Source organism: Acartia tonsa, chromosome 3 (genome assembly GCF_053477335.1).
Source record: "Acartia tonsa isolate MP-2025a chromosome 3, ASM5347733v1, whole genome shotgun sequence".
In the NCBI taxonomy this organism is placed as follows: Eukaryota; Metazoa; Arthropoda; class Copepoda; order Calanoida; family Acartiidae; genus Acartia; species Acartia tonsa.
Window position 1 is genome coordinate 39,583,466 of NC_137262.1, and position 26,820 is coordinate 39,610,285.

Sequence of the window (26,820 nt, forward strand, 5' to 3'; positions counted from 1 at the left end):
GGAAAAAGCAAGAGAAAATCACTGTTTTTTTTGTCTTAATAATAAAATTAAACAATTAATGCATAAATTAATCGTTTAATTTAAAGATGATTTTATATGCAAGTCCATTAAGACAACAAACCAAATGGTTTTCAGAATTTTTATTCCATTCCTGTTACTTTTCTCTTTTCTTGTTTCCTGATCAGATTTTATCTTTTTCCTGTATGGTTATGTCTACAGGGAATACAATAAAAAAATAATATTTATTTTTTAGCTATATGCAGTAGGGTGGGTCGATTTTGGACATTTTTTTCTGAGGCCAAAGCGGGGATCTGCAAATGATTTGTATGAGTATAATACACATCTGGATGATTTAAAATTTATCCTAAGTCTTAAAACCGCTGACGACCAGACATTCAATTGTATACCTATTTGTAAATGGGAGTCAAATTTTTTTTGAATCAGAACTATGGCTTCATGGTGCTCCCAGGAAAGGCATTGAGGAGTAGAATCAGGAACTTTTGACCGTTTCAAAAAATCTCGTTCCTAGCCTGAGAAAATCTAAAAACCTCTACAAATTAGACAATTCTCAATAAACCTTAAAAAATTGTGGTTTTTTAGTAATTTCTAAGGCTAAGAACGAGATATTTTGAAACGGACAAATGTTCCTGATTCAGCTCCTCAAGGCCTTTCCAGGGAGCACCATGAAGCCATAGTTCTGATTCAAAAAAAATTTTGAATGTCGTCTTTGCATATTAATAAGTAATGAAATATATTTTTTAGTGGTCGCGTTATAAAACTCAATTTTTTAAAAGAACACAGTAATAGTGTCTGACTGATTATGACGTAACAAAAAAAAAATTAGCCAATGAGAGGCCGTTATTGACCAATGGTAAAATTTATAGTGGCCTCTCATTGGCTAATTTTTTTTGTTACGTCATAATCAGTCAGACACTATTACTGTGTTCTTTTAAAATTCTTTTTCGGTCAGAAATATTTTTAAGGTTAATTTTATCTGTTGCATATCCCCTCTTTGTCTAATTCCGATATGAACCCGCCCTAATATGCAGTGATATTCAGAGATACGATAATTGAGGATAAATGGAAGTACAACTCCAATTATAATGAATAAGGTTACCCATTCTGCAGATTTAAATCATTGGAAAAGTTTAGACACCTCTGGTTGTATAACCCAATCCAGATTGATACAAATCTCTTATGCTTTTTCAGCCGAGGAATTAGAAGACGTGTTTACTGTTTATAAAACGTTGAGGACTATTATTATTTACAGTCCAATGTCTCCTTACTCCCTCAGATATTTTCAACTCAGATATTGAAAACATACAAAAAAAATTTAAACTTCTTTTTAAAATTTATATTTAGCCTTTTTTCCTACATAACTGTTTTTATACCCAAAAAAGTTTTATTTACATCCCTTACCTGTACATTTTTGTGTGTATGTGTGTGTTTATGTGTGGGCATTGAGCTCTTTTAGTAAATGTACTCATTGATGCATGAGTTATAGTAGTAACTATAACTTTAATATAATTATTATTAACATTATCTAGTATACAATATTTATTTCAGAGATATGTAGAGTATCAACATATTATAATACATGTACATCTAATTGGTTTGTGCATTTTGATTTTAACCATTTATGGATCTACTTAAAAGTAAAAATCTACCCTTAGACCATAATTTGAATTTCAACACAGCCATTCTTAAATAGTACAAGCTGAACAAAACTCGAAAATAAAATTACTAAATCTTTTAATCTTATAATAGCTCTCTAAACTTTATGAACCTGAGTCGATGAAATTACAAAATTTTGTGAAAGAATGGTTTTATTTAATTATTCAGGTAAGTAATTGTTTCATTTCTTCTGTTTTAGAACAGGAATATGAATTCTTATCTTGCATGAAAGCGAAAGAAAGCAAGGCATGACTAGTATATTAAAAAACCTTATAACTAATCTTCTGTTTATTAGACACAAAGCATCTATTTTACTAGAGCTAGTCCATACATCAAACTTACTGTAAAAGTCACTTACGTTTATTAACCGGAACGTTTTTGTTGACAAATTTAATTAAATAAAACGTAATTATTTACCAAGGCAAATTTAATTTTGTAATAAAAAAATAATGTCAAATTTTTTTCGGCATTAATATCCTTTTTTTCTTTTTCTATAATGAAATATGTTATGACGACACAAAAGGCTTTACTCGTTGAATGGGAAGAATATTAAAAGATTGCATAATTTATATTTAATTTTGTACCTAATATAACATATATTTTCTTACATTTTGCCTGCTTTATTAAAGTAATGTACATTGTACAAATTTTACCAGATTAAAATTTTAGCAAAAACAGATTAAATATTAAGTCTGGCGAATATTAATCCTTTTTAGCAATGTGAAACTCATCAAAACATTTGAAATGAAAACTTTATTTACTCGATGGTTTCCTAAAACATCACATAACCTGCAGATTATCGTGGCTTTAATTTGACTTTGACATGGAATGATGGGACATTGAACTGATTATTACACTAGTCCCCAAGTTTTATATTTAATAACGTTTTCTTATTCGTCAACTGAATAAGTTTGGGGACTTTTATTCAAATTTTAATAGATTGGTTTATTAAGTTGACATTTTGACCATTAATTGAAATTATAGAAGGGGCAATTTTGTGTATCATCATTGGGGATGTAAATAAATTTATCAACCATTGTCTTAACCCTTTAGATCTCTGCATTTTTTCAGATAGCTATTTCATACTCATAGTAAGCAACTTATACATTATATTTGAAAATATACATATACAAACATATTCTGAAATACTGACGGACATAGAACACAGTAATAGTGTCTGACTCATTATGACGTAACAAAAAAAATTAGCCAATGAGAGGCCACTAAAAGTTTTACCATAAGTCAATAAAGGCCTCTCATTGGCAAATTTTTTTGTTACGTCATAATCATGCAGACACTATTGCTGTGTTCACGGACATACTGATTACAGACCCTGAAACTTTAACATACTAGCTCACCTCCAAATGGCTAGGGATAGTAGGGCCACAGCCACCAGAAGAATAGTGACTCCAAGACCAGCTATCACTCCCGCATTAAGATTGAGTGCCAGGTGCTGAGAATGAATTACTGTGTACGCCTAAGATAAGGAATTTTAAAAACTTGAATAAATAATTTCAGAGATATTGCAAGCCAATAACTTAAAGGGTCAAACAGCCGAATTCACACATCGAAAGAACCTGCAAAACTAAACCCTACAAATTGTATTGATATTTTTATTGCAAGGGGGTCACGAATTGCAATGTAAGCATTCTTTAAAGCTACAGACAAATCTTTTATAAAACATCATAAAGTAAAAACTTAATCTGATGCTTTCCCTCAAAGTTCCAGCTAGAGCACAGAAAACACCACATATTTTAAAGATAAATTGCAATTATTTTTGTCCATAACCCTGCAGGGTTACGCCTGCGGTGCCCTAACCCTGCTGAGCTACCCAGTATCAACACAAAGTAAGTATTTCTGAAAACGTTGATTTTACCTGAGCAATCTGGCAGCCACCTCTCATGACCAACTGTCTGGCCTCACTCCACTCTCCAGGAAATACGGAGCTATTGTCGATGGAAGACCTGGCAAAGCCTCGCAGTTTCAGCCAGTATGTAGCATCCTCCGTCAAGTTCTCAAGTATAACCTGAAATAATAAAAAATTAACAGGGAAGTAAAATTGTTTCATTCGTGGTAAACATTGGAGGAAAATATAAAAGGTGTATACCGGAAACCGCAGTATTGTAGAGATCTCGTAATCATAATATGGATAACACTTTAAACATCTTGGAAAGCTAAAACTTTCTAGAACGAGATATTTATTTCTCGTATTCATTCGAATCCGGTGGATAAGAACCGGTTCTCATCCATACGAAAAAACTATGTCTAGCATCGTATTATATCCAGCTTTCTACGAATATAAAAATGAACAATCATAAGATTAAAACCAGTTTTTTAGCCCCGAGGTGCTAAAAAACTGGTTTTAATCTTATAATTGTACATTCTGTATCCGCGGAAAGCTCTCTATAATACGATGCGAATAACTATTCTAATTCTTGTCTATTCTGAATCTTTAATTACAGGTATTAATCAGGGAGGGAGGGGACATTGGGCTGTTTATTACACTAGTCCCCAAAGTTTTATAATAAAGTTTTCTTACTCGTTGGCTTAACAACTTTCGGGACTTTTATTGAATGTTTCAACTACTAATTCGGACAATGTTATATCCTTTTAGATCTCTGGGTATTTATTACAATTGCTGGGTAGAATAAATATCTATAGGTAACAATATTAATATAAAAAAATAAATGAATTCGATATTAAAATCAAAACTACAGATCATACATACTAAAAGATGGATAGATACTGTGTATTCATGATATCATATTTTGTAGTTGTGTATTCATTAAACACACAGAATTCTGAAAATGACATCTTATTTAAATTTTGGATTATTTGTTCATTTACATTTGTTCACTCTATATCTCTAACTCAGGGTTAAAGAGATCGGTCAATTTAAGTAAAATTATTAAACTTCGGATCATATTTTTATTTTAATACCTGTCGTATAAATGGTTATAAGAAAAAGGAGAACTTTAAAATAAACAAAAGCATGCATATGGGTAATTTGAGTAAGTAAGAAAGAGTATAGACCAGCATTAAAAAAGAACATTTTTTTAGGATCATACAGAAAATTGATAAAGATATAACTTTTTGCTCTTAGTTCTGATGCTGGACATATATGTCGAGGCAAATATCAGACAAATCAGATCTTTAGCAACAAATTAATATAATAAATAAAGTATGAAATTAAATTTATACCAACAAAAGTTTTACCATAAACGTGGCACAATTAATTTTCAATTGACTTATCCTCAAATCTTTGTTGATATTCATCTTCACAAACAGAAAAGTCTGTAGAAAAAGAGAATCATACAAAAGAAATAAGAATAAATTTAACACCATAAAAAGAATCACGTTAAAACATATTTTTCTTTGTACAATTATTAAAACATTCAACATAGGTTAAAAAGCAAAAATATAAAACTCAAATATTTCAAATTAAATTGTTTCTAGGTCCTATTTCGATCAATAAAACTGCAATTAAATTGCAATAACTTATCCATGGAATCTGTGTAAAAACAGTCTGTTTTTGGCAATAATTTATTTCTAAACCATTAATTATACTATCCTTGAATAAAAGAGAAAGAGAATACTTGCATATGACCTTGGTAGAGAAAATGTTTTCAAAATATGATGCTCACAAACCAGGGATAAAGGGATAGGCAAATAGTGAATATATTAAAATATACTTTTAGATAAAATGTAATTAAAGCATGCCTAGAAATGTCTAGAAACACTCTTCCTTTGCTTACCATTTGTGAGATAGGTGCGCGTAAAGCCTAAAAGTGCCACATAAAATGTTTTACATCAAGATTTTAGAGATATGAAAATGGTGATGAAAATTGAACTCAATAGATATAAGTTTTACTTAAAGCTTTACTATTATCTACTTTTAGTTCATTAATTTAATTTTTTAAAATTTTTGGTCGGGTTATTTGTGTATTATTTATTTGAATTTTGTATCAATATTCCTTAAACTTTTAAAACTATGTTCTATTATCCCTGATAAGATCTGAATATTGTGATATTGGATAATAATGTATGGATAAGAAAACTATATCTCTGTATCCCTGATAAGATCTGAATATTGTGATATTGGATAATAATGTATGGATAAGAAAACTATATCTCTGTATCCCTGATAACATCTGAATATTGTGATATTAGATAATAATGTATGGATAAGAAAACTATATCCCTTTATCCCTGATAAGATCTGAATATTGTGATATTGGATAATAATGTATGGATAAGAAAACTATATCCCTGTATCCCTGATAACATCTGAATATTGTGATATTGGATAATAATGTATGGATAAGAAAACTATATCTCTGTATCCCTGATAACATCTGAATATTGTGATATTAGATAATAATGTATGGATAAGAAAACTATATCCCTGTATCTCTGATAAGATCTGAATATTGTGATATTGGATAATAATGTATGGATAAGAAAACTATATCCCTGTATCCCTGATAACATCTGAATATTGTGATATTGGATAATAATGTATGGATAAGAAAACTATATCCCTGTATCCCTGATAACATCTGAATATTGTGATATTGGATAATAATGTATGGATAAGAAAACTATATCTCTGTATCCCTGATAACATCTGAATATTGTGATATTAGATAATAATGTATGGATAAGAAAACTATATCCCTGTATCTCTGATAACATCTGAATATTGTGATATTGGATAATAATGTGTGGATAAGAAAACTATATCCCTGTATCCCTGATAACATCTGAATATTGTGATATTGGATAATAATGTGTGGATAAGAAAACTATATCTCTGTATCCCTGATAACATCTGAATATTGTGATATTGGATAATAATGTGTGGATAAGAAAACTATATCTCTGTATCCCTGATAACATCTGAATATTGTGATATTGGATAATAATGTATGGATAAGAAAACTATATCCCTGTATCTCTGATAACATCTGAATATTGTGATATTGGATAATAATGTGTGGATAAGAAAACTGTATCCCTGATAACATCTGAATATTGTGATATTGGGTAATAATGTATGGATAAGAAAACTACGGAATATTGAGCAAAACATTTTCAATTAGGGTTGTTAAATAAAAATAAAAAAACTTTGCACAATAAATGGATTGATGCCCTCCTCCCTTATTTTAAAGTGCTTCTAGAGACTTCGAAACATGGAGAGAGAAAAAAAATTATGAAAACATATGGAAAAAATTCTATAGTACTGAGGTGGATTCTTAAAAAAATTTGCCCCACTAATTGCTTAGTGGGGCAAAATTGTTTTTGTGAAAAATCCTCCAAAATCACATAAAAAATCTACAAAAATTAAATGAAATTTTATGTTAATAACCCTTCTATGATTTAGTTTAATTTTTGTAGATTTTTAATGTGATTTTAGTGGATTTTTCACGAAAACAATTTTGCCCCACTAAGCGATAAGTGGGGCAATTTTTTTAAAGAATCCACCTCTGGAAGGAGAATATATAAATTTAAAGTGACTGATGAAAATTTTGGTAAAACCTTTTTACTTTTGAATCCAATCGTCTTTTGGATACTATATTTAAAAGTCTACCCGAATCAATAACTCTCATTGAACAGGCATTTTCATTTATATTCAGACCAACTAGTCAGTCTATGCATCAGATGTGGACTTTTTTAGTTGAGAGGATGAATATATTTTATTCACAGATATCCCGGAGAGTTAATATTTTGGCGGATTTTCTATCCACTCTTGCGGGGATAAAATGGAGAGGAAAAAACATAAAATTCAAATAGTATCAGTTTTTATATGTAAATATTTCATGTCTTTATGATAAATATCGGCCTTGGGGTCAATGATTTATTTTTTATCTTAAGTTTTGAATATTAATTCATTACAAAAAAGGTGGTTATGAATACCCCAATCAATAAATATGGACTTTTAACTAGGAGAATACTTTATATATTTCTCATCACCATTCAAATCATTGTGTACAACTAGCAGCTATGCTTCTTTAAGGGGGTAGTTGACTCTTTGCACTTCCAATTTTAGTTTTTTTTAAAGTGGGGGTTTGTATTTTTTTAGGAGGATTTCTATTGGTGAAATTAATTTTTACACGATATAATTTACCCAAGAAAAGCTGAAAAGCTTTTTATAGTTGAAACATTATGCGAACGACATGAAGAAAAACAGAGAAGGATTATATCATCAACAAAGATGTAATTTTTCATCCTCCCAACTATCTGACAGGAGAAGGTTAGGAGATTTGGGTAGGTGGGAATAAAAACTTTGATTTATTGTTGTCTATTCTACTTTATCCAAATGGAGCTTTTTATAATTTTTCCCGCAATAAACAACTTAAAAGCTAAAGTGTTGACTAAAAGTAAAACAGTTTAGAGTAAACAAATATATATATTTGTATATTGATATAATATGGTTGTTTGTTTTCTTGTTTGATTAGGGTTTATCAAAATTAAATTAAATTTATAAACAAGATAATTTCGAGGTTAAACCATTATACAATGATTATTTGATTTCTGTAACCTATAAAGCAGTTATTATGTGTTATATAATTAAAAAAATTATGAATTTTTGAAAATGATTGTTAGAAACTTATATGAACTTATAAACTTAAAATATGTGAATCTATTTAGAAAATGATTTTAAAAAGACATTGCTAGATTTAAGAAACATATAGCAGTTTAATAAATGTTTCCAAGAAAATTATCCAGCTTAATACGGTAGAATTTCGAATCATTTTATATTCCATTGTGTATCCCTGTATGCCTACTTAAAATAAATTTACTATGACAAAAGAGTTTTATTTTGGAATATCCTACTCTAGAGTGTAAGTGATGATGAGTATATATTTTAATGTATTTCAGGAATAAAGGAACTTATAATAAATGAAATGAATATTTTAAAATATAAAATACAGTTAAAACTTTGATAAACCTTAGCTCTAAGATGTAAAACCATAAAGTTAGTATCATTGTAAATAAAAGATGTCTATCTATAGTAGATAAGTACAACATAAAATTTTGAATTTCATTATTGGGAGGGAGTTACATGAAAGTAGTAAATTTAGAATAATACAAATAATGCAAGTTGATATTAAGAGATTTATAGCAATAAAACGTAACCGTGAAAACAGAGTATATAAGTTCCTTTTTTCCCAGTGTTTTTTCCCCAAATTTTGCGTTGCCTGTATTCCTGAAATGTGTTGACCAACCTTGTAATGTTTGTTGGTTCCATTTACCACGGAAACTTCATCGTACATTGTCTCTTTGTCCTCCTAAACAATAACAACTGGTTACCTCAACTTAAACAGTTAGGGAGTTGAATCCATTTTTATAGAAGCAGAAATATAATCTATGATTATGGTTTAGACCCTCTAAAACTGTAATCTACCCTTCCACTTTCCCCTCTCTTGGTGAAGATATCTTCACCAAGAGAGGGGAAAGTGGAATCTTACATTTCAAAAATTATATCGGCGTTGAAGATATCTTCACCAAGAGAAGGGAAAGTAGAATCTTACATTTCAAAAATCGTATCGGCGTTGAAGATATCTTCACCAAGAGAGGGGAAAGTAGAAAGGTAGATTACAGTTTTAGAGGGTCCAAACCATAATCATAGATTATATTTCTGCTTCTATAAAAATGGATTCAACTCCCTAACTGTTAAACATTAAATTTCATTTTTCACCCACTGTAAAATATAAGATTTGCTGTTTTTCACATCGTATTATAGACAGCTTTCAGTTGATATTAAAAGAAAAAAATTTAAGATTAAACCAGTTTTGTTAGACCCCACAGACTGAAGGCCCGTGCTAACAAAACTGATATTAATTTCTTGTATAATTTTTTTTAATATTCGTGTTAAATTGTCTGTTATACAATGTTTTACAGGAATTTTTCAGTACAGCTGAGATCTGGTTCTAATCCAGTGGATATTATAATCGATAATAAATTATTTAAAGTTTGATCTCAAATTTTTCAATAGTTCACTTATAAACAGTTACAAATAGACTACTTCATAAATACATGAAAACGATTTTAACTACATAAAATTGAAAATTACAATTTTTATTTCTTTTTTGTCCAAAATTCTCTATAATACGATACGATTCATGAATTTTGAGAAACATTTTAAATCCAGCGGAAATTAACTGGATTCGGAGCCATACTGGAAAACTTTATATATTATTAAGCAAATCTTAATTTTATCAAAGTATTTTGAAAATTTGATAATATTAACATTTCTTGTAATAACTAGAAATTTTCTAAAATTTCTGTTTTTGTAGAATTTCATTCAAAATAAATTTTATAAATCTTTTAATTAGATAATTATGTAACTGGTAAAGAATGAGAAAAAGAATTTACCCTTTCTATATAAATTCACCTAATTAGACGTATAAAAGTAAGAATTATGTTTTATAATCTGCTGATTAAAAATGTTTCTTTTATAGTTAATTATGCTAAAATATATGAAAAGAAACTATTATAATTGCACTTTGTAAAATGTAAAAAATGTACCTTTCAATAAAATAAATCACAAAACCTCTCAAGATTTTATAAGATAAAAGAGTCTTTAGCTGCGACGATGATACTTAATAAGTAAACCAGTATGTCTGTCTGTTCGTCATCAGTTATATTTCTTTTTCTCAATATCTCTTTTCTCTCTCTCTCTCTTTCTACTTTTCTACTTTTTCTCTCAATTTTTTGTTTTAACATAATCGATTTTGTTAGACTTCCTTATTTTTGGGCAGAATAGGTGCTGTCTATAGTGCCCTAGCAAAATGGTGTAGATGTCACTGTTTTTGGCCTACCTATTCTATTGACGTCAGGAAATACCATATACCCAATCTCTTTTTTAGTGAGTTTCTTTACAAATTCCCTTTCTCTTTCCCTCTACTATTATGCAAATAGAATAGGTAGGCCAAAAGCTGTGACATCTATCCCCATTTTCCTAGGGTACTAAACACAGCTACCAAAATAGCGTTTGTTCAACAAAATAATAATCTGGTTATTTGAAAGTATAATATTTAGAATTGTTCTTGTGTTACTTAAGATCTCCCAGCCTGTTAAACCTATAGTAAATAAAATATTTTAATAGTTGAAAATCTTATAAAGTTTGAGCTTTGTAAAACAACCTTTGAGTTTCAAAAAGAAAATACCTTGAAATAGACTGAATATTTTTCCACAACAAAATCTTCGGTGCTCGTCCACTCCAGGAATATGGAATTGTTGTTGAGACAGGTTAAATTCTGGACAACTGGAATTCCAGGGCCTACCAGGTCTGTACGTACTGCTATCTGCTCACTTGATTCACCTAAAACATTGATATTAATATTTACACAAAGATTTTTTACAAATCCAAATAAAAGTAGCTAAAATTACGCTAGTCCTCAAAGTTTTAAAATAACACTTTCTTATTCTTTGGCTTAACAACCTTTGGGACTTCTATTTAATTTTGATTGGTTTGTTTATTAAGTTGGGTATCCAAACGTTTCAACCACTAAATACAATATACAGAAGGTTAATAATTTTGTGTATTACCAATGTGGATTACGTCAGTCAATCGACTATTGCCTTACCCCTTTAGATTTCTGAGCTCAAATGCCTCTACGTAGTTTCAAAGCACACACAAAAAGCCTAAAAATCTGGGTACATATATCATTACTATTCAATGTTTGCATGTATAAAAATTTAAAAAAAGGATAATATTCATGTTCAACATAAATTGTAAACACTTATAGTGCAGCTCAAATGGACCAAAAAATAAAAATAAAGAAAAAGAGAAGGATAATTATGTTCCTAGAGAGCGACATTTATATCTATTTTAAAATAGGGTTACTAATCTATTATAGGTAAGCTTATCTTTATAAAGATTAGCCTATCTTTGTACTTTTTCCCTTATACCCTGAACATTATTCTATCATTTATTTACTTTTAAATCATGGAGTATACCTTTATTTCGATATTTAAATAGCAACATACAGGAAAGACCAGCTTATAGAAAAGTTATGCTACCCCAAAAAAATACTAGAAAAGACTGAAAGACTACAAATGCAAAAAGGAAAAGATTATTATTTCTCCATTTGGAAAACTGCATAATGATTATATTCATATTAGTCTGTACCCAAAAAAGACTTTCTATCATCTATAATACAAAGTAGAATGATGTCTTTCTGTCCGTCTGTCTGTCCATCTGTCTGTCCCTTAAGATCTCAGTAACCACTAAACCGATTGGATTCTACTCTTCAGGGAATATACCTACTGTTCCTTTGGTGGTTTTAGGCTTTTTTCTTGGGGGTTAGGACACCCAAAACCCCCCTAAAAACAAAAAAAATAAATGGCAGCACCAGAAATACTTATTTTTTAAAATTACCTCTTGGGGCAAAGCCCCTAGAGGCTAGGGGCGCAGCCGCTAGTAACTTATATTTCAACTAGTTTATATAAAAAAGGGGGCTACGCCCCTAGATCAATTTCAATTTATTTCTCTTTTTTTGGGAGGGGTGGGTTATTTTTTCTAGGGGCGATATATCATGGGACAGTGGAGGTACCCTCCCTCAACATATTTATAAACCACCCCTGGACCTAAAAGAAACTCTACTGTAAACTTAACAATTTCTGTCCAGCGGTGAGTGATATTTTAAACTTGAGACAGGCAGACACACTGACAAAATAAAGACATCCCGATACTTTTATATTTGTTCTTCTATTTATTCTTCCCACTAGCGGCTTCGCCCCTAGCCTCTAGGGGCTTTGCCCCAAGAGGTTTGATCAACCTAATTTTTCGTATTTTAGATTTAAACAGAAAAAGTAAAAAACATTTTTTTTTGGGGGGGGGGTATTTTTCATTTTTTGGGGGGGTTTGGGGTGTCCCACCCCCCAAGAAAATAGCTTAAAACCATCACAGGACCAGTAGGTATATTCCCAGAGCCCAATCGGTTCAGTGGTTACTGAGATCTTAAGCTTCAGACGGACAGACGGACAGACAGACATCGTTCTACTTTGTATTATAGATAGGGAGAAAGACGTAAAAAATTATATCATTAAAATGAAAAAATAAAAAAATAGTGAATTGTACCAGCCTAAAGTCCTATTGTCCAGGACAAAGTCAGACTCAGATGTCTTCAGGGAGAGACAAACATCAAGAAAAAAAAGAGAACATATTACCCATTAATAAACAAAGCAAAAAAAAATGCGACTTATCAGTTAAAAAGATCATGGAACTTTTCAATCACAAGAATTACCTTTGTTTTGGAAATATTGGAAAGATTCAAATTTTCTACCAGGAAGGGAGGGTACATTGGACTGTAAATTATACTGGTCTCCAACGTTTTGTAAACACGTTTTCTCATTTGTTGGATTACAAACTTTAGAGGTTTTTATCAATAATGATTGGATTGTGTAAACTAGCAGTGTCTAAATATTTTTACCAATAATTTTCATCTACAGAAGGGGTGTACATCATTAACTTTATTTTTACAAAATGTAGAAACTATTATATCCGTTAAATATATTTTACGGACATAGCATAAAAAAATTTTATAATTATAAATAATACAGAATATACTTTATTTATTCAAAAATTACTTTTGAATGTTATTCCTCCCTCTCTCTGAAAATCATCCTGTCTTCTCTTCTCTCTGGAGGAAACTTTTTAAAAACTAAGTTTTTACTATTTTATATTTTTCTTCCCATTCAAACTATTGTTATAGAAAAATTGTCTAGATTTTGTCAAAATTCAAATATGAATATTACAGACCAGTCATTTTTTTTTTATATTTTTTTCTTCATAAGGGGATATTTAAGTCTTTTTTTCTACTTTTCAAATACATTTTTAAAAAATTTTGGTAAGATCTTTTCCAACATTGCTTCGCAGAATTAAACCGGTTATACTGAAAAATCATGTATAACATCTTACTTGCAGACAATTGTACAAATAATAAAGTAAAGATAATAAAATTATTTAACAAAGCTGGTTTAATCTTATTATCTTTCATTTTAATATACGCGGATAACTGTCTATAATATGATGCTATAAATTAATATTTGTCATTCAAATGATAAAACATAGAGATTTAATCCAGCAATTTAAACCAACTAAACCAAAGAATAGTTATTTCTCGTATCGTATTATAAACGGCTTTCCGCGGATATAGAATGTACAATTATAAGATTAAAACTAGTTTTTTTAGCCCCGTGGTGCCGAAGGCACCAACTAAAAAAACTAGTTTTAATCTTATGATTGTACATTTCTATATTCGTAGAAAACTGGATATAATACGATGCTAGACATAGTTTTTTCGTATTCATGAGAACCGGTTCCTATCCACCGGATTCAAATGAATACGAGAAACTAAGTTTGAATATTGAATTAAATTGTGCAGACAAGCAGCAACGTGTAGGCATAAAAGCTATAAGAAAAGATTAAAAGTGAAATTTATCGGAAAAACTATTTGATATAAAACTGTTATATTCTTGGAGTTATGGGTTTTGCTTAGTTTTGTATATGATATCTTTAATCATTTAGTTATCGCAACGAATAAGAGACTACTTTCCGCGGATATTAAAACAAAGAATTATAAGATTAAAACCAGTTTTGTTAGCCTCGAGGGGAAAATTGTCTGTAATACGATGCTATAAATGATTTTTAGCTGCGACTGCGAACCGTTATTTTCGGTTTCGAAGCTATATGTAAAATTTTTTTCTATAAAAATTAACAAAAATTATACAACAATAATTTAGCCTTTGTGAGCAGTTGGTATGAGAAAGAATCAAAATGAGAAATGATATAGCTAAACTGCAATAGACTGAAGAGGATGCTATGCTCACCGAAATATATTTTAAACAAATGCTATGAATAAAAAGACATAATTTTCACTCTAGTAAATTTATAATGAGAATCAAGGTAAAAAATTTTGCTTTAATTAAATCCGTGCAGTTTAACTTTAACTAATGCTATTTCATCTTTTTCTGGATTTATGAACCATGAAACAAGCCGATATAGGTTGATATGTAGAGAAGATACTTAACTAAAATTTTAGCAAATGTAAATTTTGTTGAAAAAGGTATGAGGTCCCCAACTAAAAGATCCATATATATTGTTACAATGTTGTGAATGACGTGCACTGTGCTGAAATTTATGTTCCTTAGTAAGGAAAGGCAAGAAGATATTTTATTTATTAATATGAATCTAAAACTTCCCCACTTAATCAGGTGCTACCATAGCCAGATTGTGAATATCTTACATCCTATTATATAAAGTAGTAAGCTTTTTTTGTCTGTAGCGAAGTATCTAGGTAACCGCTGAATTGATATGGTTCTCCTTTACAGTAAAGCTTCTAATAGGCCCTGCGGAGTTCTATAGCTATTTTGAGGGAGGTTACCACTCCCCTCTCAAAAAAAATTCCCCCACATTAAATCTTTTTTAAAAAACTGAAATAAAATAGTTTGGGGGTGATTTTAGCCTTTATTACTTTAAGTCCCTAGAGACCTCCAGGGGGGGGGGGGCATTTAGCATGGGACTTGGGCCTTTGGGGCTAACAAAACTGGTTTTAATAATATTTTTTTTCTTTATGATATCCACGGAAAGCTGTCCATAATACGATGCGATAAATAACTATTATTGAATCTTCTTTTTGATTCATTCATTACACTCTGTGACTATTTCTTTACTTTTTATTATAGCAAAGGTACGTTAATGTGATCTTAGATCTTTTCATGAAAATACCCTTTTTCGAATTTCAATCTTCTGCTAACCTAAAAAGTTACTTTAGGGGCCTAGAAATATATGTACAAAATTTCAGCTCTCTATCTCTACTGGCGACCTAGCGCCAGGCATGTAAAATATCAACAGATAACGGTAGCACGGCGGTTTTAACAATATCTCAGTAATGTGCAGGTTTTCAGCTCTTCTGCATATTTCAATTTAAACACATAAGGCCAAAGATATTATATCCAAAAAATCTTTTGTCAAAGTCTACTCTAGACCTAGCGCCAGTCAGTTTTCTAAAATCATGCATTTTATACCTGTGAAAAATGAAATCGCCAGCGCTAGGTGTAGAGTAGACTTTGACAAAAGATTTTTGGGATATCATATCTTAGGCCTTATGTGTTTAAGTTGAAATATGCAGAACACCTAAATTCACCTTCCAAGCCATTTTCTAAGCATTTTAATTTTTTTTTTGAAATAACGGGATTTCAAAACTGCCTTTTGAAAAGGCCTAAAAAATATCTTTTTTTGTCCCTTTTTTCACTGTATAAAGTTACAACTTATTAAGATATTATTCTCAGGTAAAAAAAATTGGCGCTTCCAGCACCCAAACTGGCAAAAACAGGCAGTTAAACTTCTGAACCCCTACTTAACCCCCTGACAGACCCCCCCTCTATCTCGGCTCCTGTTACAGATAGAGACGTAAAACTTTTTTCTGGTTGTTCATGTGTATTTTTAGAGAATTACTTTTTTTAGTCATAGTGGTCAGACCGCTCCTTATTCGCTTTTTAGCGGCCAGCCGCTAAATATTAAAACAGCTGTAGAGCGGCCAATTTTAAAGCTAAGAAAACCAAATTTTATGACAAACTATTATTTTTTATGATAAAAAAATACCTTTTCTGACCATTGCCGAAAATTGACAAATAACGGAAACCGCCAATTTTGGCAGTAAAACGGTGGTTGGCGGCGCTAAATAATATTTTTATCTGTTTATAGTTACAACTTATTAAGATATTATTCTCAGTTAAAAAAGAATTGGCACTTCCAGCACCTAAACCGGCAAAAACAGGCAGTTAAACTTCTGTATCCCTACTTAACCCCATAACAGACCCCCCTCTATCTCGGCTCCTGTTACAGATAGAGACGTAAAACTTTTTTCTGTTGGTTCATGTGTATTTTTAGAGAAATATACTTTTTCTAGTCATAGCGGTCAGACTGCTCCTTATCCGCTTTTTAGCAGCCAGCCGCTAAATATTAAAAAAGCTGTAGAGCGGCCAATTTTAAAGCTAGGAAAACCAAATTTTATGACAAGCAATTATTTTTCATAACAAAAAAAAATGCTTTTTCTGACCATCGCCAATTTTTGTATGTAGTCTTTTATTGTGATCATAAACAGATAGAAATATTAATTGTTTCTGTTATTTGTCGTTTTTTGGCGATGGTCAGAAAAAGCATTTTTTTTGTTATGAAAAATAATTGCTCGTCATAAAATTTGGTTTTCCTAGCTTTAAAATTGGCCGCTCTACAGCTTTTTTAATATTTAGCAGCTGGCTGCTAAAAAGCGGATAAGGAGCAGTCTGACCACTATGACTTATCCTTATCCGCTTTTTAGCAGCCAGCCGCTAAATGTTAAAAAAGCTGTAGAGCGGCCAATTTTAAAGCTAGGAAAACCAAATTTTATGACGAGCAATTATTTTTCTTAACAAAAAAAAATGCTTTTTCTGACCATCGCCAATTTTTGTATGTAGTCTTTTATTGTGATCATAAACAGATAAAAATATTAATTATTTCTGTTATTTGTCGTTTTTTGGCGATGGTCAGAAAAAGCATTTTTTTTGTTATGAAAAATAATTGCTTGTCATAAAATTTGGTTTTCTTAGCTTTAAAATTGGCCGCTCTACAGCTTTTTTAATATTTAGCGGCTGGCTGCTAAAAAGCGAATAAGGAGCAGTCTGACCACTATGACTAGAAAAAGTAATTTTCTCTAAAAATACACCTGAACCAACAGAAAAAAGTGTTACGTCTCTATCTGTAACAGGAGCCGAGATAGAGGGGAGTCTGTTATGGGGTTAAGTAGGGATACAGAAGTTTAACTGCCAGTTTTTGCCGGTTTGGGTGCTGGAAGCGCCAATTTTTTTTAACTGAGAATAATATCTTAATAAGTTGTAACTATAAACAGATAAAAATATTATTTAGCGCCGCCAACCGCCGTTTTACCTCCAAAATTGGCGGTTTCCATTATTTGTCGTTTTTCGGCGATGGTCAGAAAAGGTATTTTTTTATTATAAAAAATAATAGTTTGTCATAAAATTTGGTTTTCTTAGCTTTAAAATTGGCCGCTCTACAGCTGTTTTAATATTTAGCGGCTGGCCGCTAAAAAGCGGATAAGGAGCGGTCTGACCGCTATGACTAGAAAAAGTAATTCTCTAAAAATACACATGAACAACCAGAAAAAAGTTTTACATCTCTATCTGTAACAGGAGCCGAGATAGAGGGGGGGTCTGTCATGGGGTTAAGTAGGGGTTCAGAAGTTTAACTGCCTGTTTTTGCCGGTTTTGGTGCTGGAAGCGCCAATTTTTTTTTAACTGAGAATAATATCTTAATAAGTTGTAACTATTTACAGTGAAAAAAGGGACAAAAAAAGATATTTTTTAGGCCTTTTCAAAAGGCAGTTTTGAAATCCCGTTATTTCAACAAAAAAAATTTAAATGCTTAGAGAATGGCTTTGAAGGCGAATTTAGGTGTTCTGCATATTTCAACTTAAACACATAAGGCCTAAGATATGATATCCCAAAAATCTTTTGTCAAAGTCTACTTTACACCTAGCGCTGGCGATTTCATTTTTCACAGGTATAAAATGCATGATTTTAGAAAACTGACTGGCGCTAGGTCTAGAGTAGACTTTGACAAAAGATTTTTTGGATATAATATCTTTGGCCTTATGTGTTTAAATTGAAATATGCAGAAGAGCTGAAAACCTGCACATTACTGAGATATTGTTAAAACCGCCGTGCTACCGTTATCTGTTGATATTTTACATGCCTGGCGCAAGGTCGCCAGTAGAGATAGAGAGCTGAAATTTTGTACATATATTTCTAGGCCCCTAAAGTAACTTTTTAGGTTAGCAGAAGATTGAAATTCGAAAAAGGGTATTTTCATGAAAAGATCTAGTGATCATAATGGATGTTTTGACATCTTTATAAAAGAATGAAAAAAGTTTTTGAATGGATAGGTTGAGTAAGTAACGATTTTTTAGAAATCTGAAGTAATTTTTGACTTATGTAAAAAATAGAATTAGTAAAATATGTAATACTAGCGGCTTCTCCCCTAGCCTCTAGGGGCTTTGCCCCAAGAGGTAATTAAAAAATAAATGTAGTACATGTGATGGATCTTCATCTTCATCATATTATAATTTTACATCATCAAAAAAAAAAAATTAGGATCTTTATCTTCTTCAAACTATATACCTAATTATACTTCATCAAAAAAAAAAAAAAAAATCGGGGGGGGGGGTAATTTTTTTTATTTTTAAGGGGTTAAGGGTGTCCCACCCCCTAAGAAAATAGCTTAAAACTACCACAGAACCAATAGGTATATACCCTCAAGAGTAGAATCCGATCGGTTCAGTGGTTACCAAGATCTTAAGCTTCAGACGGACGGACGGACGGACAGACAGACAGACAGACATCGTACTACTTTGTATTATTGATATAATTCCGTTTTCGATTGAGCTACTCTAAAATGTTCAATAGTTCTTTCGGGAAGGAAAGGTACAATGGGCTGTTCATTAAACTAATCCCCAAAGTTTTAATTACGTTTTCTTATTTGTCGGCATAACAACTTTGGGGACTTTTAATAATTTTGATAGGTTGATACATTAAGTTGAGTGTCTAAACGTCTTGCCTAATAATAAAAGAACAAAATAATAGTAATAAAAAATAATAAATATAATTGTAAAAGGCAAAAGCAAGGTACAAAGTAAATCCAAGTCAATACCCCAAAGCTATCTCTATATTATGATAATATAATAGTGTTTATTGGAAAAATTAACATTCATACTATGGGAGAGATATAAAATAATGGGCAAAACCTACCATTTTCCCACGTACCCCACCCCTTAAATTTTTTTAATAAGTTGCATGATCTATCCATTCAGGAAACTACAGCCTCCCTTTAAATCCATGTAGGGAAAGGTAAAAACAACTTGATTAGAACCGGTTCACAGCCATACGGAAAAATCATGCATATCATTTATAATTCCTCGGTTCTAACAAAACTGGTTTCAATCATATAATTTTTAATGTTATTATCCAAGGAAAGCTTTTTATAATACGATGCGATAATGTTTTAAGCTCCAAAAAAGTGATTTTTCCTCTTCCAAATAGATTAATTTCTACTAAAGAATTATTTAGACAATTCTGGTTAAAAATTTTACATTCGTTGAATTCGTAAATATATTATTTTATTTATTTTCACACTAAATACAATATGTACATAGATACATTTATTCATTTATTTCTTTATTTCAGAGTTCAATGAATACAAAATCAAAGATTTTGATACCCCAAACCTTTATAGATCCAATGATATTTTAGACATCCTGCATTTGTGATTCTTAGGTTGATATGACACAATTTTTATGCACAGCATATCTCTAATTGAATAAAATTAAATAAAATCATGAAGTCATATCTAAGCAATAGATATTTAAGCAATTTCATGACTATTATTACCAATTTTATTTTCATTGATATTTAAATTGCTAAAAGTGTTTTGTTTTAATGAATTTTATCTTCCTTCTTTTCATTCAAGGGATCTAAGGGGAAAAGACAATGGCCGATAAATTGATGTACATCCCCCAATGATGATACACAAAGTTACCCTTTCTTTAGATTTAAATCAGGCGTTGAAACGTTTGAACATTCAACTTAATAAATCAACCAATCAAAATTCACTGAAGTCCTCAAAGTTTTCAGGCCAACGAATGAGAAAACGTTATCATAAAACTTTGGAAACTAGTGTATTAAACAGCCCATTGTACCCCCCCCCCTCTCTCTCTGAATTCATTCACTCTCAGAATTATAATCCATCATTCATTGACAAATATTAGCTATCTTTTCCCATAAATAAGTTAGCAAAAAACAAAGTATATGCATATATATAATGTATTTTTCAGGAGTAAGAGTGGATGCTGTGAGAATTGGTGCAAAAAATATGACGTAACAAAAAAAATTAGCCAATGAGAGGCCGTTATTGACCAATGGCGGCAATGGTAGTGGCCGCCATTGGTCAATAACGGCCTCTCATTGGCTAATTTTTTTTGTTACGTCATATTTTTTGCACCAATTCTCACAGCATCGTAAGAGTGATATGTAAGTAAAGATAAATAAAATCATTTTGAACAAAAGTTTGCGGAAATGTGCCGGGCTAGAGTCTTGATCATACTAAAGATATATCTATGAATGATAACTACTGCAGCTATATTTCCTTAAGGGAAATTCCTTAGCCAATTAACAGATTCAACTCATTATCATGCACTAATTTGAAATAATAATCAAGTTTCAAGAAAAGTTTGGGCTAGAATATTTATTATCGCATCGAATTATAGACAGCTTTCCGTGGTTATTAAAATTAAAGATTACAACCAATTTTGTTAGGCCCATGGGGCCGAATACTCGGTCTAACTAGTATTAATTTATCCCTGTTTATTTTAATATTCATGGAAAAATGTCTGTAAATCGATGCTATACATAATTTTTCTATATGGATTTAAAACTGGTTCTAATCCACTGGATATTGATCGGTTTTGAATCCATACTGGACTATTATTCCTATAATCCTGATTGTTAGCAAAAAAAGTGTGTATGGGTAGAAAAACAAACACCACTCATCCACTAATCCTTTCAAAACCCATTATCAACATTATATGATTATACCTCATCATCCCAAATTTTGTAAGTGGGAAGCTAATAACCCCTGATTGAAAAGCCTTAAAAGACTAAAACTGATGACGGTTTCTGATTTCTGAATTCCCTCACAAAATTAAATTTAAATGCTAATAATATAATTGCTAACATTTTGTTCTAATTATTATCCTCAAAACTTTCTTGACTATAAGTCATTTTTAAAAGAAAACTTTTACAGTATATCCAAGCAATAAATAAAATTGGAGAAATTACCCCATATCAAGGGACTTACTAATCTTTTGTATAAATTTTAACAAACCTAACCTAAAAAGACCTAAACCAAAAACATTGTACTGAATAGGAGAATTATATTTTACTTCTATATTAAAATAATGGATTTTGCTCATTATAATAAGGATAGGGAAAATTAAACAATGATGAGGCGTTTTTGATAGATTAATTAGATTAGAATTATATTTTTATTTTAGAAAATTTAAACTCTTTTTCCTTAAATCAAATCAAATAATATTGTTTAATACACGAGTATTCATATTCTAAGTGGGATATAGTTAAAATGTTTAAAAAATCTATGAGCGACTAAGAAATGTTTTATTGAGAATTAGCACATTAAGATCTATTTTTAAGGAGTTCATTAAACAATCCCGGGATGGTTTAAAGCTATTAATTATTGATTATCTAAACTACCAGCAGCAGGTACAATATTGTTTAATACAGCGTAAAATATGGACAATTTTATACCTAGCTTATTTATAATTTAGAAACATAGAATAACTACACTGCTAGCAATAGGTGAAATTTAGTTCAATGCAGGGTAAAATATAGACATATGAGGTATAAAGACAATAATCATAGAGGAAATATTACAGCTAGTAATAGGTGAAATTTATTACAATGCAGGGTAAAATATAGACAGAGACAATATCAGGAATAAAGGTATTAATCATAGAGTAATTTTACTTCTAGCAATAGGTGCAATATTATTCAGTTCAGGGTGAAATATGGATGTAGACAATATTAGAGATAAAGATGTTAATTATAGAGTAATTTTACTGCTAGCAATAGGTGCAATATTGTTTAATTCAGGGTGAAATATGGAGACAGACAATATTAGAGATAAAGATATTAATTATAGAGTAATTTTACTGCTAGCAATAGGTGCAATATTGTTTAATTCAGGGTAAAATATGGATGTAGACAATATTAGAGATAAAGATGTTAATTATAGAGTAATTTTACTGCTAGCAATAGGTGCAATATTGTTTAATTCAGGGTGAAATATGGAGACAGACAATATTAGAGATAAAGATATTAATTATAGAGTAATTTTACTGCTAGCAATAGGTGCAATTTTGTTTAATTCAGGGTAAAATATGGATGTAGACAATATTAGAGATAAAGATGTTAATTATAGAGTAATTTTACTGCTAGCAATAGGTGCAATATTGTTTAATTCAGGGTGAAATATGGAGACAGACAATATTAGAGATAAAGATATTAATTATAGAGTAATTTTACTGCTAGCAATAGGTGCAATATTGTTTAATTCAGGGTAAAATATGGATGTAGACAATATTAGAGATAAAGATGTTAATTATAGAGTAATTTTACTTCTAGCAATAGGTGCAATATTATTCAGTTCAGGGTGAAATATGGATGTAGACAATATTAGAGATAAAGATGTTAATTATAGAGTAGTTTTACTGCTAGCAATAGGTGCAATATTGTTTAATTCAGGGTAAAATATGGATGTAGACAAAATTAGAGATAAAGATGTTAATTATAGAGTAGTTTTACTGCTAGTAATAGGTAAAATTTAGTTCAATTCAGGGTAAGATATGGATGTAGACAATATTAGAGATAAAGATGTTAATTATAGAGTAATTTTACTTCTAGCAATAGGTGCACTATTGTTCAATGCAGGGTAAAATATAGACAAAGTCAAAGCTATTGCTTACAGAGAACTTAAACTACTAGCAAGGAATAAGGTAAAATATATACAGAGACAAATTTAAACCTAAGAACTTGGATGAATTATAGAATAGCTGCAATCTTAGTAATAGGTGCAATATTGTCCTTGCAGTTTAATAGGCATACTTATGTCATCAGGAATTTAGGTATCATTAAGCTATAAAGTATCTCTACTGCTAGTAATAGATAAATCGGCTAAAAAAACTAGTTTTAATCTTATGATTGTACATTTTTATATTCGTAGAAAGCTGGATATAATACGATGCTAGACATGGTTTTTTCGTATGGATGAGAACCGGTTCCTATCCACCGTATTCGAATGAATACGAGAAAATATATTACAATTTCTTTAAAACAGACACTATCATTAAAATAAAGTTAATTAATCTTTACCTAAGAACACAGTAATAGTGTCTGACTGATTATGACGTAACAAAAATAATTAGCCAATGAGAGGCCGTTATTGACCAATGGTAAAATTTATAGTGGCCTCTCATTGGCTAATTTTTTTTGTTACGTCATAATCAGTCAGACACTATTACTGTGTTCTTTGCCTAACTACAATAAGTGTTTCTTTAATTACAATAAGGGAAAGATTTGCCCTAATATTTCCCTACGTTGGGTGTGTATTCTTTAAAAATCAGAAATAATATATATTTACAAATTCTTTTTTAATTTTTTTTTATATTTAAGCAAACTTAGTAAAATAATAAAATGGCAGCTTACTACTGACAATTTCATGTGGTAACAATGAAAAATCTGCAAAACGAACATAAAACAATATACAAGATAACAAATACTGGTAGATATAAGGACTTTCTTGTGGGGCACCCTGTACAAAATAACCTAGCTACAAAAACTTAGAACGTATGTATCTATCCCTGTACTCCTGAAAATATTACCTAGTAGTAGGACAGGCAGCAAGCAACATTATTTGTAATTGTTCCATAAATATAATAAATATGACAGATAAATGTTTTTAAAATTACCTTCATTTCTCCAAGTAAATGCCTTCACCCAAATCTTGTAAACTGTGTACACTTCTGAAAAAAGTAAATTTGTGTTTTAAACAAGAACAATTATTCAAAAGTATTTTTTTTTCAAGAAATAAGAAACCGTGTTTACCTGGTTACATTTTGGTTTCATTTTTTTTGGTGAAAGAGGGAGGGGGGGGTTAGGTATCACATAATAGACATTAAATTTTCCTGTAAAGAATAACTCAATGGCCCAGTAAATATTGAGATCTTTATGGACAAGCCAACAACATTCATGGTTTTTAAAGTTCAGATAATTACCTATATAAAAAGAATTTATTGTATTTTAATGAATGTATAAGATAATTTATAATTTGTGTTACTTTGACTTAAACAAAACGTTTGAGATACACAATAAAATTTTTCCCAAAGATTTATAATATATTATCTCAAAATAGGTATGTATAATTATAATATTTAAGCTAAATCCATGTTTTAACATATTTTTTACCCTGCTATCAAAAAAAGTAAATCATTCCAAACTTTCCTTTTTATAGTTTTCATCTAATTCTAGAACAGGGGACAGTAAAAGTTTTGATGATAAAAGTGTAAAAATGGGATACAAGGATATGTCAACGGCTGATAAATTTCACCTCATAACTTAAGAATTAAATTATTGTACTACTACAGCTAAATATCAGATTCGAAACTTAATAGTAAGAGAAGGAGAAATGTATAACCAATAAACAGGCACAACATATTACCATAAAGTGTTAAGACTTCCAGGCGAAGGTCGTGGTATTAACGGTCTGGCTTTACTTTACTATCAACCTTTCCATTCATAAATCGGGTATTAATAAGGTATTAGAATCACGACAGGAAGATAGAAAAAAAAATTTGATTGGAGGACAGATTTAATTTACTATCCATTTACCTATCCCTGTACGCCTCGGGCAAAGTAAGTTGAAATATTGTGCTGTGTTGGTAAATTTTATTTGTACATGTACAGTGTACTAACACAAAGTTCTGCCTTGCCCTAAATACCATGACAGCATCAACATGGCTGGGGTAATGGTTAACTTTTTGTTCAGTACATTTTTATTTTATTATTTATTTTTTATCAAATCAAGGTTTATCGGGACTGTCTTTTAAATTGGAACTTAAAGAATATTTTTTTAAAGAAATATATTTTTGATTAGTTTATGTTAAGTGGGGTTAGAGCCCTGTTTTGGAATATCAAATCAAAGAATTGCAAAGCATTTGAAAATCAATACAAATTTTTAACTTTTAAGTAATCACAATTTTATATTTTTTGTGTAAGTGTATGAAACAGTACAAAAATTTAAACCATTTACTGTTCACCACAAAAGACAATTACAAATGTTTATCTTTAAATGTTGGTTGAAAAGTTAAAATAAGAGTTTTGGGGGGAGATATGACGATACACAGATAGATTCATACAGTGGTGTCAAAGTTTTGAAGAAGGGAAGATAGATAGAAAAAAAGGAGACACATTACAATCTTTCCCGATTTTGCGGAACATGATTCCAGTTACGTCATATTTTTCTTTCCCAAAAAAGGGAAGGGGGGAAGAAAATCTCTTCAAAAGAGATGGGGAAAACCCCCTTTTCTCCCATCTCTTTTTTTCTTCCCCCCTTCCCTTTTTCGGGAAAGAAAAATATGACGTAACTGGAATCATGTTCCGCAAAAGTAATACAAAATCGGGAAAGATTGTAATGTGTCAAAAAAGGAGACAAAAAGGTGAAAAGTTGAACAATTAGATGTTAATTGAAGAGAAAAAGAAGAAAGACAATGGGATAAAAAAGATATGCAAAGTGTCTCAAAAGATCAGTCGTGTGACGTCATAAAAATTAGGGATGAGAGGAGAAGTGGGAAAGAACACCTCTAAATTGGAGATTGATTTTTATGACGTCACACGGCTGGTCTTTTGAGACACTTTACAAAGCTTCAAAGATATTTAAAGAGAAGAGAAAAGAAAGGGAAAGCATGAAAGAGAGAGAGAGACAGAGAGAGAGAGAAAGATACAGAGAGAGAAAGAGAGAGAAAGAGAGAGAGAGAGAGAGAAAGAGACAGAGAGAGAGAGAGACAGAGAGACAGAGAGAGACAGAGAGAGAGAGAGAGAAAGAGAGAGAGAGAGAGAGAAAAAGAGAGAGAGACAGAGAGAGAGAGAGAGACAGACAGACAGAGACAGAGAAAAAAAGAGAGAGAGAGAGACAGACAGACAGAGACAGAGAGACAGACAAAGATTTAAACAAAAAGAAAGACAAACATAAATAGATAGAGATAGATAAATCGGAAATAAAATGTGTTAAAAATGAGACATTTAAATGTGAGATAGAGAAAGAGACAATGGGAGAGAAAGAAATTTAAATATTCTAAGATAACATTGATAATACGGAAATATGTAAAGTTAACACTTTCATAGTAGAAAAGAAAATATCACATAAAGATAATAGGTAAAGAGAGATAGCTAAAAAAAAATAGATGGATGGACAGAAAAATTTATATGTAATTATTTTTATGTACAAGTAAATAT

The 26,820-nt window shown here is 30.7% G+C and overlaps 1 protein-coding gene across 1 annotated transcript in view; it reads right to left on the bottom strand.

The window, feature by feature from the left end:
• LOC145314871 (putative receptor-type tyrosine-protein phosphatase mosPTP-1) overlaps nt 1-26,820 on the bottom strand; it is a 122,417-nt gene that overhangs the window by 36,802 nt on the left and 58,795 nt on the right. Inside the window, exons 13-17 of the mRNA XM_080154950.1 lie at nt 24,279-24,332; nt 10,848-11,002; nt 8,904-8,966; nt 3,551-3,700; nt 3,033-3,151 (exon numbers count right to left, since the gene is read on the bottom strand). Coding sequence (XP_080011076.1) covers nt 3,033-3,151; nt 3,551-3,700; nt 8,904-8,966; nt 10,848-11,002; nt 24,279-24,332 — 541 coding nt within the window. The remainder of the gene's footprint in view (nt 1-3,032; nt 3,152-3,550; nt 3,701-8,903; nt 8,967-10,847; nt 11,003-24,278; nt 24,333-26,820) is intronic.